Below are 18,570 nucleotides of genomic sequence, written 5' to 3'. Positions count from 1 at the left end.
AGAATTCACTATGCAACTGAGAATGGCATTGCACTCGGGATCCTCCTGCCTTCACCTCCCAGCTGCTGAGATCACAGGTGTGTGTCGCCACACACAGGTTTGCAGTCCTGAGGAGCTAACCCCTGGCCTCACAGGTGCCGGGAAAGCACTCTACCAGCTGAGTGACACCCCTCCACCCCAATGCACCCAGGCTTTTCTGTTTCTTTTCAAACATATTTTCATGGCCTTGAACTTGCTATTCAGTCAAGGCTGACCTTTAAATGCCTGCTCTTCTTGTTCCCACCTCCCAAGGGCTGTGATTACAGGTACATGCCACCATGACCATGTTGGTAAAGGAATTCTGCAGACACACACACAATTTCTTTCTTTCCTTTCCTTTCTCTCTCTCTCTTTCTCTCTCTCTCTCTCTCTCTCTCTCTCTTTCTCTTTGGTTTTTTGGGACAGGGTTTCTCTGTGTAGCCTTGACTGTCCTGGACTCACTTTGTTGACCAGGCTGGCCTTAACTCACAGAGATCTGCCTGCCTCTGCCTCCCAAGTGCTGGGATTAAAGGTGTGCACCACCACCACCACCCGGCTCACACACAATTTCTTACAAGGACACAGACATTTAAATGCTAAATCTTCAGAGTAAGGGCAACTGTAAGCAGCCAGGCATAGAAGCCAGCATCAGTTGCAAGCTCTGAGTCCACACTGTGGTGAGAAAATAAACACCTTCTAGAACACACAAAACCTGCATTTAGCTCTCATTTTCCCCGGGCCAGTAAACCATCTATTTGGAAGATGGGTGTGGCTCACAGGAAGGTACAATTTCAGCGCCTTTGGGAAATATTAAGAGTCTGGGTGAGGGTGGATGCTAGACAGTCGGTGGGCAGCACCCTCCAGCACCTGTCCACCTCTCTAACAAGCAAGTGGAGGTAATGGCTTTAAACACCTCTGTAATAATTTCACAGGGAATTTTAACATCTATGCTGACAAAAAATGGCATTTATAATGGGAATCTAATTGACTTCATATAATTTATTTACCTAATACCAAAAAGTTTGTAATAGTCCACAGAGTTTGCAGGTGATCTATGGCTAAACCACCCTCTGGAAAGTTATAAAATGAATTTTAAAAAACCAACAAAAAAATTCATTAGAATGTGCTCTGAAGAGAGACAAAATTAAGCCACAGACAGGGACAGAATGTTTATTTTTAACAGCTCTCTTCATGGGCTGAGTGTAGCTCACTTAGTAGAATGCTTGCTTAGCATTCATGAAGCCCTCAGTCCTAGATCCAACCCTATGTAAACTCTTGCTTTTTAATTCTTAGTTGGCAAAGAAAAAAAATCTGATTAATACCATGTCTCAAGAAAAAAACCAAAACCAAACAAAACCCAAAGACAAGGCCTGGGTGTGGTAACATACGCCTTTAAACCTAGCACTCTGGTGACACAGACAGGTGATCTCTGAGTCTGAGGCCAGCTGTGGTCTGTCTAGTGAGTGGACGGCCAGAAATATGTAGAGAAGCCCTATCTCAGAAAAAAAGAAGAAAAAGAAACAAGGTGGGGGAGATGGCTCAGTGTGTGGAAGTGCTCACGACCTAAGCCTGAGGAGGATCTGAGTTTGACTCCAGGACCCACAGGGTAGAGGGAAAGAGCTGATGATCCCTGCAAGCTGTCCTGGGACCACCACTTGCATGCCATGGCATGTGCACACACACATACACACACACACACACATGCATGTTTGTCTTGCTGGAACTCAAACCCAGGGCTTCCCACAAGCCAGACGAGCATTTTGTAAATGAGCTAACTGCCCCCAAACTGGAAAAAATCATTATAGAATATTAATCATGAATGCCCCATAAGAAGACCTATGGTATATAAATGAATATTTATTTATTTATTTATTTATTTATTTATTTATTTATTTTCTTCCTTCCTTTCTTCCTTCCTTCCTTTCTTTTTTGTTTTTATTTGTTTTGTTGAGACAGAGTTTCTTTGAGTAGCCCAGGCTGTCCTGGAACTCTAATCTGTAGACCAGGCTGGCCTCAGACTCAGAGATCCATTTGCCTCTGCCTCCCGAGTGCTAGGATTAAAGGCGTGCACCACCACCTGGCTGTAGGTGACCATTTCTAAGCAATTAGGAAACTTGGCAAAGTGTTTCAGGCGACAATTGACATGAGGAAAGTTTACTGCTGGATTGACACGTCAAGACTTCACTACCGTCGGTGGGTGGATATTTTGGCTGAGTTCACCGTGGCAACACTGAAGGCTGCTGGGAGTATGGAGCATGAGCTACCAGGCACTTCTGGTGGAGGGTGTGCCGGCTGATTGATCTAGCGCCACGGGATCTACAGTTCCACATGAGACAAACCTCTGGCCGAGTCTTTGAGAGATTCTCCATCTCGGGTTCACTGGGGTGAGAGGAGCCACACTATATGTGGCGGTGCCACTCTGTGAGCTGAGGTGCTCCACTGCATGAAAAAGAAGGTGAGCTGAACACCCTGCCCTGCCTCCTGACTGTGGGTGTCACATGTCTACATGCTCCCTGCTCCTGCCAACCACACCTTCTCACAGGGGCAGTCTGTGTCCCTTTGAACATAGAGCCAAGATCACCCCCTCCTCCCTTAAGTGGCTTCTTGTCAGAGATTTGGTCACAGCGACAAGGAAAGTAGCAAACACCAGGGGGTCACCTGATGGACCCTGTCTTGAAAACCGTTGCTGAGCAACCACTAAAGCTGGACAGGCCCACTCACAGGAGACAGTGACAAGACACTTCCTGAGAACCAAATGACATGGATGACAACTCATGGTGCACAGTTCCTGACAGCCACAAAATGAAAACAAGCCAAATGTCCCCTCTGGCCGGCTGACATACGGGCTGTACCACACTATGGATAGTAATTAACAGTGGAGACACAAAACAAACCAACACTTCAGATGATGTGGCTGGATTGCAGGGTCCTAACGCTATCCCAGCAGCCATCATAATTCCTTCGTGATCTACAGGACATTTGAGGGCAAACTGTCTGAAATATAATACTGCATCAGGGCTGGGGAGATGGCGCAGTGGTTAAGGTGCTTGTCGTCCAAGTGTGAGGACCTGAGTTTGGATGCCCAGAAACTCCTGTAAATGCTGGGTGGCCACAGTGGTCTATCTCTAATTTAATTTAAGGAGGTGGAGACAGAGCAAGCTGGCTAGCAAGACCATTTCTGCTTATATTGGCGAGCTCTGGATTGACAGACATACACACAGGCAAAACACCTATAACCATAATATGAATCAAATTAAGAAATAAACCAGGCATGGTGGCTCACGCCTTTAATTCCAGCACTCAGGAGGCAGAGGCAGGTGGATTGCTGTGAGTTCAAGGCCAGCCTGGTCTACAAAGTGAGTCCAGGACAGCCAAGGCTAACACAGAGGGACCTTATCTCGAAAACAAAACAAAACAAACAAACAAAAAACAAAACAAAACAAAACAAAAAGAAAAGAAAAAGAAAAAGAAAGAAAGAGAAGAGCTGGGTAGTGATGGCGCACATCTTTAATCCCAGCACTCTGGAGGCAGAGACAGGCATATCCCTGAGTTCAAGGCCAACATAGCCAGGATAGCCAGGGGTAGACAGAGAAACCCTGTCTCAATAAACAAAAGAAAGCACATTAGCCTAGGATCAAGACACTTCTTAGAAAAGATTGGAGGAGGGGTTGTTAACTCTTCAGTCTGGAATATAGCTGAAGGGTGTGGTTGCCCACACGCCACATTTGAAATCCCCCAAGCACTCATATTCCCAGGTACAGAGGCTCTCAATGCTTGCGGTGGGAAGGGCTGCTGTCTACAAGCCCTGTGTGGGCTCCATGTAGGCAAATGGCGCTTACCTTTCCCACAGGCCTGCACCAGTCCGTACCACTCCCCACAGCTGTTACACAGCAAGGTGAAGGCAGCTTCTCGATGGCCTGTGACAGAGCCTGGAGCACACACATACAGCAGCTCGTCCCCCATCTCCAAGCCCGTGCGGCCCTGGAGGATGGTGTGTGGGAAGGACGGTGGGTCTCCGCAGGGCCTCTCTGAGGAAGGAAAAGCAGTAACAGGTCAGCGCCTCTGAAGTGCGGTAGTTGCCTTGTTCACCTGATTGGGTCTAGAATCACTATGGAAATGGAACTCTGGGTGTGTCTGTGTGGGATTGCTGAGATTTGGTTAACTGAAGTTTGTCCTGTGGTCCAGGACTGAATACAAAGGAGAAAGTAGAGGGACATGGTGGCGTAAGCCTTTAATCTCAGCACTTGGGAGGCAGGGGCGGAAGGATCTCTGTGAGTTCGAGGCCATCCTTGTCTACTTAGCAAGTTCTAAGATAGTCAGGACTAGAGAGAGAGAGAGAGAGAGAGAGAGAGAGAGAGAGAGAGAGAGAGAGAGAGAGAGAAAGAGAGAGAGAGAGAGAGAAAGAGACGCAGACAGGGAGACAGAGACAGAGAGGCAGAGAAGGAGAGGGGGAGGGATGAAGAGAGAGAGAGAGAGCGCGCATGCTGACTGGGGATGCAGGAGCCTTGAGCCTCCTTCACCATGTATGGACAGCACCCTCAGACAGTTAGCCAAAAGAAAGCCTTCCTCAGGGGCTTCCTGCAGCACTCCACCCCAGCATCATGTCAACTGATAGACACACAAATTATACAGAGCTTTCCCAGCCTATGAGGAAAAAATAAAAAAATAAAAAACCTGCAGAGAGAACCCCCACAGCCTGTCTCCTGAGTACCACCTACAACCAGCACTGGGATCTTAGGGACGAGCTCACTTAACTCATGGCCTGGCAGAATGCCTGACAGGGAGGGGGCACTTAAAAAAAAAAAAAAAAGCTTGTTGAATGACTCAATGTGGTGCCAAGTGCTACAACTTGTATTTTTAAATTGCCAGACACCAGGATCCCTCTGAGGCTCCTTGGTGACTCTGGCAGACAATCCTAGCAGCAGCAGCTTTTGCCTTAGAAGGAGGAGTCAGTGTGTCGTTAAGAGACCGACGTGCATGCCGAAGTGCTTATTAGATGCGTGTTTACATAAATACATCTGTCTGATAGCTGATGGAAACAAGGCTACCAGAGCAGCCACATACACAAAATACATGCAAATAGAAATATTTTCTACACATATATAAATGCACATGTACAAAACTACATACATACAACAGTTTGAATGGATAAAGAAAATGGCAGGATGGAAATTTATTTCTCTTGCGTCTGTGTGGTATGCATGCATGCATTCATGTGCATGTGTGCGCACATAGGACACCCTCTCTCTCTCTCTCTCTCTCTCTCTCTCTCTCTCTCTCTCTCTCTCTCTCTCTCTCTCTCTCTCTCTCTCATCTTACTCCTTGAGGCGGGGATTCTCAGTCAGACCCACTGCTCTACCATCTGGCTAGTCTTACTAGCCAGCTTGTTCTGGAGATGCCTCGTCTCTGCCTTCAGAGTCCGGGACTGAAGGCAGGCCACGGTGTCCACCTGGCACTTGTGCGGTTCTAGGGATCTGACCTCTGTTACCCATGCTTACATGGTGAGCACATTTAGCAGCCAAGCCATTTCCCACAAAGGGAATTTTATGCAGCCATAGAGGAACGCGAACCCATGACATTTTCAGGGAGAAGGGCACAACTGGAAGTCATCATGTTAAGCAAAAGAGGCCAGACTCAGACAAATTCCACATGTTTTTGTCTCATACATAGAGCCTGAGATTCAAAATTACATAAAAAACATCTGCTTAACACTTACTTATTTTATGTCTATACATGTGCATGTGTGTGGGCATCCATCATGGGGCATGTGTAGAGGCCAGAAGAGTTTGGGCAGTCTGTTTTCTCCATCTACTGTGTGGCTCCCAGGGATGGAACTCAAGGCTGTCAGGCTTGGCTGTAAGCTCCTTTACCTGCTGAGCCATCTCACTGGGCCAACATCTGTATATTTTTTTAACACAAATGACAATCCTGAAAACTCTGGTTTTTTGTTTTTTAGTTAATGTACTTTTTTTTTTTTTTAAGTATTTTAGATTTGCAGCAAAATTGAGAGGACGGCACACTGAACTCCTACATGCTACTTCCCTCCCTCAAGCTGCTCCCTTCTTCAAGAATGCCCTATGCTACTTCCCTCCCTCAAGCTGCTCCCTTCCTCAGGAATTTCTACATGCTACTTGCCTCCCTCAAGCTGCTCCCTTCCTCAGGAATTCCTACATGCTACTTCTCTCCTTCAAGCTGCTCCCTTCCTCAGGAATTCCTACATGCTACTTCTCTCCCTCAAGCTGCTCCCTTTCTGGTCTAAAAAGCATTTATGGTGTACTTACTTCCTCCCTCCCACAACCTTGGCAACCACTGAATCATGTCGAGTATCAAAATGGGGTCTGGGGAGAAGACTCAGAGGATAAATCAGGAGCTGAGTTCAACCCTCGCACTCACTTACAAAAGATGGGTGGGGTGGTACATTTGTGCTGTCCCAGCTTTGCAGAGGCAGGGACAGGTACTGTAGATCCCCAAGGGCTGCCTGGCCTGGCCAGCCAGCTGGCTCAGCCTACTTGGTGAGTTTCAGGGGAGAAAAGGGGGGGAACCCTGTCTCAAAAACAATGTCAATAACACCTGAGATGATTTCCTGGCCTTCACTCACACACACAAGTGCACATATAAATATATCATCCCAAACAAAATAATATCAATTTAGTAAGATTGCCAAACTGTCTTCCAACATAAATGAGAAATTTTTCATTCCTACTAACTGTTGTCTATGCCTTGGCAAGAACTTGAGGGTGCCAGAGTTTTAGATTTTGGCTATTTTGATAGAAATGAAGCTTTTCTTTACTGGTCTGCCTATCTTTTATTTTACTTTTAAAAGATTGATGTTGATGATTATTTTGTTTTTTTTAAGGTTTTTCAAGACAGAGTTTCTCTGTGTAACGGTCCTGGCTGTTCTGAACTCACTTTTGTAGACCAGGCTGGCCTTGAACTCCTGTCTCTGCCTTCCATGTGCTGGGACTAAAGGCATACACCACCACCACATGGCTGATTTTTAATATTCTTAATTATGTGTACTTGTATGTGTGGGGGTGGGTGCATATGTATGTTGTATTCTTTGGAGCAGGAGTTTCAAGCAGGCGGTCATAAACCAATTGATGTGGGTGCTGAGAACCGAGCTCGGGCCCTCTAGAGGAGCAGTACAAGCTCTTAGCCACTTAGCAGTCTCTTCACCCACCTCTACCTACCACTTATTTCCTACAGTACTAGCTGTAACTTCCCGTTGGTGTTGGAAAGCAGGGATGAGAGTTCTGATCTGATTGGGAAAGATTTGATCTCATCGTTCAGGAAAACATGAGCAGCAGGGGTTTTTTGTTTGTTTGTTTGTTTTTTGATTTTTGATTTTTGAGACAGGGTTTCTCTTGTAGTCTTGGCTGTCCTGGACTCACTTTGTAGACCAGGCTGGCCTCAAACTCACAGGGATTCTCCTGCCTGTGGGAAGGATTAAGCGTTGTCACAGGTGGAAGCAATCTTGGTGGGCTTTACCCTTGGAGCACCCCATAAATACCTTGTGGCAGACTGAGTGGAGCCATCCTGGGCCTGGAATTCAGAAAGCAGACCTGGGAACCCCACCTGGACTATTGTTTTTCTAATTGACCCTCAACGGGAGAAGGAGACCGCCCTTCCCACGTGACTCAGGCAGGTGGGGAGGAGAGAACTACAGGTTCAGACCTGGCTTGAGCGTGTGCGGAGCAGCAAACAGGCTGGACCAGCACGCGGGCCAGAGAGATACCTAAGGACCCGTCCCGTGGAATGGATACTGGAAGGTTCACTCTTTTGTCCCTTTAACCTTTTTTCCTTCTTGTGTAAGCTAGTTGGGTTGTATAATAAAGTTTAATTGTTAAGAAAACAGAGCCAACACCTGCCTCTGCCTCCGGAGTGCTGGGTTAAAGGAGTGCACCACCCACCTGGCTACACGGTCAATGTCAACGTGAGAAAGCCCCTCTCTACTTCAGTACTGATGATAAGTTTATTTTTTTCATACACGGGAGCTGGATCTGATCAACTGCTCTCCTCATGGATCAACACAATATAGTCACGTGATTTTTCTTCTGTAGTCCATTGATGTAATGGATTATATCAATTGTTTTAGTGTGAAACCAGGTCAGGTCAGGTCAATCCTACTTGGTCAGTGTGTGTGTGTGTGTGTGTGTGTGTGTGTGTGTGTGTGTGTGTGTGTATGTGTGTGTGTATGTGTGTGTGTAGGTCCAGGTGTTTATGTGTGCACATACAGAGACCAGCACAGGACATTCTTTGCCTTATAGCTTTGAAACGTGGTCTCTCACTAAACCTGGAGCTTCAGTATGATGCTTGGTCAGCAAGCTCCCCGGGTCCCCCTGTCTCCACCCCAAATTCTGGTACAACAAACATGTGCAATTTAAACCCATGTCTTCATACTTGCAGAGTTAAGTGTTCTCATCCACTAACCCATCTTCCCAGCTCCTGTAATTTTGGGGGTGGGGATGAGTACACGGAGCAAGGTCTTACTACATAGCCCAGACTGACCTCAAATTTGTGATTCCTCTTCCTCTGCATCCTGCCTCTGCTTCTGTCTCTGGAATGGTGGGATTCCAGGCATGTCACCACACTTGGTTTGTGTAATTCTTTTATCTCTCATTAGATTGGATTTGCTAATGTTTTCTTGTCTACGCTCATGAGACATATTGGTCTGTGTGCCTCTTTTCTTGGAATGTCTTGTCTGGTTTTGGTTTGGAGGTAATAATGGCCTCATGGAATGAATTAGGAAGTATTCCTTCTGCTTTTAATGTCTGGAAAATTCTGTAGAGAATCAGCATAATTTCTCCCTTAAGTGCCCGGGCCCATCTGTGCCTGATGCTCTGTTTCAGGGTTATTATTTATTCTGTTCTTTGACAGAGACTCAGTGAGATTGCTCCTTTCTTCTTAACAGCTTTGCTAGACTGTTCTTTCAGTGAACAGGCTCATTTCATCTAGGTTTCCAAAGCTGATAACCCAGCTACTTAGATTTTTTTTTTTTTATATTTAATCATCTGTATTTATTCATCTGGGTGTAGGCTTGTGCACATGAGTGCAAAGGACAGTAAAGGGCATTATAACTCCTGAAGCTGGAGTTACAGGTGGTTGTGAGCCACCCAGCCTGTGTGCTGGGGAATCAAACTGTCTGACAGATGCGTGAGCTGCCTGATGCAGATGCTGAAGGCTGAATGGCTCTTACCTGATGAGCATTTCTCCCATCCTATTTATATATTACTTTTATGATTCCTTTAATATCCATGAGATCTGTAGTAATTCCCCTTTTACAATTTCTTTTCTCTTTCTCTTTCTTTCTTTCTTTCTTTCTTTCTTCCTTGGGCAGGGGTGGTCTCACTGTGTAGCTTTGACTGGTTTGGAACTTATGTACAGCAGGCTGGCCTTGAACTCAGAGAGATCTGCCTGTCTCCGTCTCCTGAGTACTGGCATTAAAGACAAGTGCCACCACACCCAGCTGGGTTTTTTTCTCATTTCTTAAAAAAAAAAAAAAAAAACCTTATTATTTGTGTGTGGCTATGTGTGTCTGTGTACGTAGGTGTGGGTGTCCATGGAAGCCAGAAGAGTGTGTCAGCTCCTCTGGATCTGGAGTTAGAGATAGTCATAAGCCACCCAATGCCATGTGGATGCTGGGAATCAAAGTTTCATCCTCCGCAAGAACAGTGTGTGAGCGTGCACGCACAAATTTTCCGTGTGTGTGTGTGTGTGTGTGTCTCGCGCGTGTGCACGCACACGCACACTTGTCCACTTGTCACGAAGCTTATGTTTTACATCCTCATGTTTTGCCTGTTAGTCTAGAGTGTAGCTTCTAAGGTGCTCATGTGCTGAGCCAAAAGCCAGAAGGCAACATTTTCTAAAAAAATGTTTTAGAGTTTTTCCTCATCAGAAGTATAATCTCCCTCAACCTTGTGAAAGGCTACACTGTGGAGAACATTATTTTGTTAGTAGATAGACTTTTAATTCCATTTGGGTTTTCCATCACAATAAACAATGTCACAACGAACAGCTCTCTATGTGCATGTCTGTAAACATTTTACTTTATTTTGTGTGTACATGTGTGTATGTGTTCATGTGTGTAATGCATATATGTATGTATGTGTGTAAAAGCCTGAAGTCAACATCAGGTGCTTTCCTCTACTGTTTCTAACTTCATCTTTTCTCTTTTCTTCATTTTTTTCCTGTTTTGTTTTAAATTTATTTATTTTTATTTTATGTGCATTGGTGTTTTGCCTGCATGCGTGTCTGTGTGAGGGTATCAGATCTTGGATTATAGACAGTTGTGAGCTGCCCTGTGGGTACTGGGAATTGAACCCGGGTCCTTCAGAAGAGTAGTCAGTGCTCTCAACTGCTGAGCCATCTCTCCAACCCCTTTGTTTTATTTGAGACAGAATTTCTCTGTGTAGGCCTGGCTGTCCTGGGTTCACTTTGTATACGAGGCTGACCTTGAACTCACATAGATCCGCCTGCCTCTGCCTCTGCCTCCTGAGTGCTGGGGTTAAAGGCATGTACCACTACTGCCCAGCTCTCCACTTCATATTTTGAGACAGGGTCTCTCACTGAACCTGGTGTTCAGGTTCAGCAAGACTGGCTGGCCAGGGAGCTCTAGGCATCCTCTGGTTGCTGCCTCTTCACTGCTAGGATTATAGGTCCTCCTTCCTTCCTCCTCCTTCCTTCCCCCTCCTCTGAGAGCGTGTGTGCATGTGTGTGCACAGAAACTGGAAGTAGAGAGGAGGCATCCAGTGTTGAATTTAGATGCTCCTCCCTCAGGACAAACTGAAGTTTAGCACAGACTTGCCTTTGGTCATAGACATGGGTCTCTGTGTGGGGAGCAAGTTCAGGGGCTTGTGCTCATCTGCATCCTGCCTCCAGCAATGACAGCGACCACATGATGCTCGAACCCCACAGCTTAGCCAAGAGCTTCCCATAGCCCCCCCTTAAAATCCAGCCCAGTTTTCTTCCCCTGAAGATGACTCTTCTCGGTGTCCCCAGCCTTATCTCAGATTGCCGTCCTTCTGGGGACCATTCTCAGACGCACCAAGATCTCCCTTGCTGCCGTTCTACATGGCTACCCAGCTTGGATGCTTCTAAACTGCAGTTCTCAACCCGTGGGTGGAGACCCCTTTAGAGATGAATGACCCCTTGCAGAGGGGTCACCCGAGACCCATCAGAAAACACAGATGTTTACATTACAACTCATAACAGTAGCAACATGACAGTTATGAAGTTGCAACAAACCTAATTTTGTGGTGTGTGTGGGGTCACCACAGCATGAGGAACCGTGTTAAAGGCTTGAAGCACTAAAAGTTTGAGAACCTCTGCACCGTCCACAAAGGTCAGAAGGCTGGAAAATCCATAAGAGACGAGGTCCACAGAGGGCTCCTGACTTGGTGAGGGGAAAGAGTTGAGAAGATTGACCTGCACTTCACTTGCTTCTGGGACATGCAGTCACTAGACTAAATTCGAGCCTACATTTGAACACAGAACACTCAAAGTCTTGAAGGAGGACCAAGCCTGACCACAGAACAGACTCTGGGCCCCGTGTAGATAAACAGCTAAAGGTTAAAAGATAGCCTGAGGAGCCGGGTGTAGTGGCACATGCTCGTAATCCCAGCACTTGGGAGGCAGAGGCAGGTGGATCACTGTGAGTTCAAGGCCAGCCTGGTGTACAAAGCAAGTCTAGGACAGCCAAGGCTACACAGAGAAACCCTGTCTCGAGGAAAAAAAAAAAAAAAAGATTGCCTGAGAAAGTCAAAACAAAACAAAATAGCCAGGCAGTGGTAGCACACACCTTTAATCCCAGTACTCAGCGGGGATGGGGGTGGGGCTAGGGTGGGGGGCGAGGAGAGCCTCAAGCTAGGGCTCTTGTTACACAAGAGAAACCCTGTCTCAAAAAAAATTGTAAAAGAACCAAAACCAAAACAAGAAAAACAACAACAAAAAAACAAACAAACAAAACCCAAAACCAACCAAACAAAAAGATAGGCTGAGGAGGGGCAATTCTCCCAAAGCCATCCCTGAGGTGGGAGTTCTCTCCTCTAGGCACGCCTGAGAATCGGGTCCTCTCAAAAATTCCCATCTATCTTGGGGACAGTGAGCATGCTGCTGCTCTTCCTGAAGGCCTAACAGAACTGCCCATTCCTGTTTTTTTTTGGGGGGGGGAAGTAAAGATGACCGTCACATGTGGGGTGACAATGCTGTTAGGAAGGGAGGTGAGGCCAGCTCTGTCTCAGGGGACAGAGACGTTAGCAAAGTGTGGGCTTGGGGTGTGGCAGTCAGAGTCCAAGGGATGCTGGAAGCCTCTAGGCCCTGGGCTGCAGACCCCACCAAGAAGCTGCCAAAGGAGACAGGAGACAGGGGGCAGGGAACCCCAAATGTAAGAGGCTTATTTCATCAGTATCCTCTGGGTTAAAAATAACTGCACGTATTAGTCTAAGTGAGATCACCATGGGGCTGGAAATTCACTGTCTGAAGCAAAAACACCAGAAGGAAAAAGACGCATCTACACTGGTAATGAACTCTACTTTAAAGATGTGCAGGAGGGGCTGTGCGAGCAGGAGCCAGGCCAGTCTTCCCTCTGGGCATTTTAGCAGATGCACATCTGCCAGTTTTGAAGTTAGCACACTTCATGTTCCTGGTCTTGCCAGAGGGGAGCAGCATCATGGTGCCACGGCCACGACATGCCATCCGGAGGGAGGGTATAAAAAGAGGGTGTTCTTCTGGGAACTGAGTGGAGCCTCACCTGTGCAAAGTGGGAATCTCAGACTCTCTGCACTGGGCCTACCTGCCCCACCTTCAGGTCCTCTCAACTGAGCCTTAAAACTCTGTACTCTGAGTAATAACCTCAGGAGGGCTTAGCTGAGCAGCACTTGGAAGTGTGTAGAAGCCCTCTGGAGAGCCCAACGCTTGCTTTGCGCAAGGAGGTGGTCCTTCCCTCAGTAACCTATGCCCCTGGTCAACCCTGTAGTCCATCAAGTCTCCACAAGGGAAGAGTAGCCTCTCCCCAGTGAAGCCCGGAAGGCTGAGAGGAATGGCTTACATGGTACATCCAAGGCAGGACGGCAGGACATAGGGGCAGGTTTTGATGGGAGCACAGGGATGTTGGGTGGGCTTGAGTCAGTCGTGGTTCTGTGAGTGACCCCAATAAACTGACTACCAAGCTCGATTGAGTGGGATCGTTTGGTGTCCAGTCCTTGGTGTCCCCACTGAGGGACCTCTCACTAGGGGAAACTCATACCGCGTGGGAGGACACACACACCCATTAGTAAATTCTCCTCTGGTACATTTGAGAGGAGGTTGTAGACATGATGCCCTTCACCCCTAAAGGACTTTGTATGCAAGGATCAAGAATGCTCTCTAGCCGCAGTAACTATCAAAATCTCCACATTTGGGCTTTGGTATCATGCTGTCCAATTCACAATCTATATTTGAATATAATCAAATAGAATTGTTTTTTCCAGTCCAGGGTACAACTCAGGATTGCACTTCATTGCCATTTCTCTCATCCTATTTTAATCTAGGACAGCTGCTTAGTCTTCCTCTGTTTTTTTTTTTTTTTTTTTTTTTTTTTTCTTTTTCTGATTTTCTGCACTGTAATTTATTTTAGTGGTGTGTGTGTATGTGTGTGTGTGTGAGTGTGTGTGTGTGTGGTGTCTGTATGTGATGTGTGTGTATGTAGGGGTGGTATCTGTGTGTCTGTATATCTCTGTATGTGCAGGTGTGCATGCCCGAGCACACATGTGTGGAGGCCAGAGGAGGATGTCAGGTGTCCTGGTCCTCACTGCCACCCTAACTCCCTCCAGATATGGTTTCCTTTTGAACCCGATGCTCACCATCATAGCTAGGATGGTGGCTCTTGAGTTCCCCAGGAGCAAGGCTACTTCTAAACCGTGCTACAGATTTATAAATGAGTCTAGCCAGGATTGGCACAAGAGCCACAAAAATTGTACTTGTCCTACACTAAACCTTAGTGCCACCAAGTTGTGATTCATTGTAAGTCACTCTTACTTTGGAGTGGCATGTTCCGTCACAGAAACTAAAGAGGACCTGTTTCCTTGAGATCAGTAGAGGAACAAAGTTCTGTTATGTTTTTCTCAGACTGCCAATGTTTGGGACCCAAGGGGTTATTTGAATTTATTTATATGGCTGTCAGAGAGTGTGAGAGTGAGAGAGAGACAGAGACAGACAGACAGACAGACACAGAAAAAGACAGAGACAGAGAGACAGACAGTTCTTGCTCTCCCTAGTCATTTGTAAAACCAAGGCCACGCCCCTTGGTTATTTGATTGGACAGATGGAGAGATGTCTGACAGTCTTCCATATAACCCAGCAGATGGAGACCTTTTTCTAGGCAGAGAGCTCACACTGGAAGACAGGCTGGTCACTGATGAATCTGCATCTGCCAGTATATTCATGATAGTGCTCATGTTTACCAGTTCTGGTCTTCCCTGGGCACAGTGATTTGGTGCATCCAGAGGCAGCCTAAGGATTTGTGCTTTTGACAACTTTATCTGGTGTTTCTAATGTTGAGAGAGATCTGGGGCTGGGGAGATGGTTCAGTGGGTAAGAGCTGGCAAGCCTGGCAACCTGAGTTTGATGCCCAGGAGCCGCAGGATGGAAGAAGACAACTGACTTGCATGAGTTAATTTCTGACTTCCACACACACGCACAACGACACATACGTACCCACATGTGCAAGCACACACACACACACACACACACACACACACACACACACACCCCAAATGGAAAAAAATTTAAAGGGATGTTTAAGAAGTCATGAGTTTGAAAAACAAACAAACAAACAAACAAACCTCTCAACCTAGACTGCAAATGAAACTCACTGGGAAGGTTTTTAAAAGCTCAGTGGCAGGGTATGGGAGCAGGGCAGGAGGATTAGAAGCCATTTTTGGCTACAAGGTGATTTCTGGTCTAACCTGTACTACATGCCATTCTGCCTCAAAAAACAAAACAAAACAAAAAAACAAAAAAAAAAACCCTGACACTCTGAATGCTCAGAATATTCAGATTAAATCCTTCAGGCACCATTTTAAAAAAATAATTTATTTATTTTTATGTACATTGGTGTTTTGCCTGCATGTATATCTATGTGAGCTGCCATGGGGGGGCGGCTATGAATTGCACCATAGCCTCTAGAAGAGCAGCCTGCGCTCTTAACCGCTGAGCTGTCTCTCCGGCCCCCAGGCACCAATATTTTTAATACTTCTTAGTGAGCAGCCAGGCAGAACTTTTTCTGAGAGCTACTGATGAGCCTGGCCTTTTCTCTATCAACAGCCCTGTTCAGCAGCGTGTGTCTCTGATAAGGAAGATCTACTCACCCAGGCGCACATGAGATGCTGCCTAGAGGCTTCTTATGGGCTCTCTCCTCACCACTTGGCTGATTTTTTTCAACAGGAAGTTGAAAATTTCCCTCCCACGGGCAGTTTCCCACATCCCATACATTTCTTTTTTCAGAATAGGAATGTTTTAAAAGATTTATTTATGGGGTTCGGCATATGACTCAGCGGTTAAGAGCACTGTCTGCTCTTGCAGAGGATCTGGGTTCAATTCCCAGAACACGCATGGCAGCTCATAATTGTCTGTAAGCCCAGTTCCAGGAGACCTGACACCCTCATACAGACATACATTTGAGCAAACACCAATGCATGTAAATTTTTTTAAAAAATTTTTAAAGATTTATTTGTTTTGTGTGTGTGAGTGTTTTGCATGTGTGTATGTGCAGCATGTCATGAGCCTTCATGTTGGTGCTGGGACTCAAACCTCTGCAAGAGAAACAAGTGCTCCTAACCTCTGAGCTGATTCTCCAGCTCAGCAAAGGGATTCTTTTTTAGCTATGCCCCTATCCAGACCAAGAGGTGAAAGCCTAAGCCGTGACCATCAGGATCTGTAGCAGACACGGCCAGGGCTCTTTTCTTATTCTTTACAATTCTGGATCTTTCCAGACATGGGGCTCCTGGTGGGCACCTGCCCCTCTTTGTGAGAGGGTGGCACTTGTATCTGTGCAATCAAAAACCCAGGAGCCACATTTCATGACATAGCCCTTGACCAATGTGTTGAGAGAATACCTTGTGTCTGTATGAAAACTTCACCTGTCAGTAGTAAACCTGATGGCCTATATAGGGGCTCAGGCAGGAAATGGGAGGTGGGACACCCACCATGCAGAAAGGATTCTGGGATACAGCCAGGAGTTCTAGGTTCAGCTGGGAAGATGGGAGGAGGACAGATGCATGCTACCTGGGCAGAGGTAATCAGCCACATGGCAAAATATAGATTAGTATAAATGGGTTATTTTAAGTTATGAGCTAGTCAGAGAAGAGCCTAGCTATATGCCATAGGTATTTTTAGTTATATTTTGAGTCTCATGAGTCATTAATTCTGAGAGCTTGGGGATGGGAGGAAAACCCCACAACATCAATGATTGACAGCTATCACGGTGGTCTACCACAGCCTCTTCAACCCAATAGGGAAAATCACTATCAGCTTAGCTAGATTTAGTATGACTTAGGAGATCCAGCTCCAGGTGTGCCTGTGAAGGTGTTTGCAGGGCTGTCTAACATGTCCTAGAGTCCGACAACCTCTGGGAAAGGAAAGGTCTGATGGCCAACAACATCCGTCCCTCTCTGCTTCCCAGATGTGGGCACAATGTCCACAGCAGTCTTAAGCTCCTGCAGCCGGCAGCATGATGAAGTCGGCCTTCAACTGCGAGTCAAAGTGAACAGCAATGATACAATGGCAGGTATGTGCGCACTGTCTCCAGAGGTTCTCTGAAACACTGGGGCCAAAGTCATCTTGTCCACCGCATCTCTGTGAACTCCGCCTAGCTGTGCCATTGCTTGGCCACCTTCGCTTTTCTGTCCAGGCTCGCACTGCCCTGTCTGCTTTCCTAATTAGACTCTTTCTAAACTTTATCATTTTATTTATTAACTTTTATTTATTTTATTTTTAAAAATTATGTGTGTATGTGCACATGTGAATGATAGTGCCCACAAAGTCCAGAAGGGGTTATTGGGTGTTACAGGCAGTTGTCAACTGTCTAATATGGGTGCTGGGGACCAAAGTTCCTTTGGAAGGCCAGTAAATGGTACTAGCCTCAACCAGCCCTCTATGTACCCTGTGAAGCCTCAATAAAGAGTGTTCAGAGAAGTGTCACCTCAGCGTGCTCACACCTCAGCATGCTCACCTAGATTGCCCACACACAATAGCGGCTGCCACTCATACCCTCCAGGGACCCTTACAAGGACTGACCTTCATCCTTAATACAAAGGGCGTTGTGCTTGGCACCAGGAACTGGGTGACTGTCAATTCTCACATCAACAGCTCTCGGAATTTGCTGTTCACCATTCCCTTTGCTACACACGGTTGTCCTGAAACAGACAAAGGATCCTGGGTTAGGAGAACATCTTTGGGTTGAAAAGAACTCTTTTCAGCTATCAGCTGAGTCAGCAGATTTTGGGGTGATTTGTGACTTTTGGATGAAAGCATCCACATAGAAACGTTCTCCACAGACAGTTTGCGTTCTAGAAGGCAGGTGATGCTGGGGTTAACTCGAAGGCATCAGTTCAACTCTCAGAAGCCACATCTTTTTTAATCCCGTTTACAATGCAGGTTTCAGGTACTGGACTTAGGTCCTCGGGCTTGGTAGTAAGCACCTTTACCTGCTGAGCTGCCTCCCCAGGTGTCATCTGAGTTTTCAAATTGGGCTAGAGAGAAGGCTCAGCAGCTGAGTGCTTGCTCTTGCCGAGGACCCGGATTATATTCCCAGCACCCATGCATGGGACTCAGAACCTTCTATAACTCCAGTTTCAGGAGATCTTAAGAGACTTTAAAATCCACTAAAATTATGTAAAAATCTTTTTTTTAACATGCAAAGAACTTAAGTCACTCTAGGTAAGTGATTGCAATCAAAACACTTAAAAATTAATAGACTATTTGGGAACAGAAGGCACAATATGACACATACTTGGCATAATGGTACACAACTGTAGTGCCAGGTACTTGTTAAGCTGAGGCAAGAGGATTACTTGAAGCAACGAGTTTGAGGCCAGCTTGAGCAACATAGTATTTGCCACTGCTACCTCCCCCAAAAGATAGATGATCACCTGAGTGTAGAGAAATTTTAATCTGGCAATATGGCTGGCAAGGGATCACATCCAAAGACCTTCTAGGTCTATGTGATCCAACTGGAATGCAGACACCTTAGTACACACCTTTAATCCCTAACAATGAAGGTTAGTTTATAGGAGGAAGCAGCCATGTTTGAAAGTGATGTCTAATTGAGGGGCAGACAAAGTGTCGAATCAGAGAGAGATTTGAGAGATGAATCAGAGATAGATTATGCCCAAGTCTTATGAGAGCGGGACAAGAAAAAGAGGCTACCTAAGAGAAGCATGGTGGGGGGCGGGAGGGGTTACTGAGAGTTTTTTGTTTTAAACTGGGTCGGTTTTTACAGAGACAAGTTGTAGAGAGAACAAGCTAGAGACAGGTGAAGACAGAAGGAGCCAGGAAGAGCAATTCAGTCGATTCAGA

The 18,570-nt window shown here is 46.2% G+C and overlaps 1 protein-coding gene across 1 annotated transcript in view; it reads right to left on the bottom strand.

Annotated features, from left to right (window-relative positions):
- Susd5 (sushi domain containing 5) overlaps nucleotides 1–18,570 on the bottom strand; it is a 45,984-nt gene that overhangs the window by 13,997 nt on the left and 13,417 nt on the right. The window contains exons 3-4 of the mRNA XM_051140398.1: nucleotides 17,290–17,408; nucleotides 3,858–4,046 (exon numbers count right to left, since the gene is read on the bottom strand). Coding sequence (XP_050996355.1) covers nucleotides 3,858–4,046; nucleotides 17,290–17,408 — 308 coding nt within the window. The remainder of the gene's footprint in view (nucleotides 1–3,857; nucleotides 4,047–17,289; nucleotides 17,409–18,570) is intronic.

The sequence above is a fragment of the Acomys russatus genome, chromosome 32, assembly GCF_903995435.1.
Source record: "Acomys russatus chromosome 32, mAcoRus1.1, whole genome shotgun sequence".
Taxonomy (NCBI): Eukaryota; Metazoa; Chordata; class Mammalia; order Rodentia; family Muridae; genus Acomys; species Acomys russatus.
This window is presented reverse-complemented; position numbering and strand designations above follow the sequence as displayed.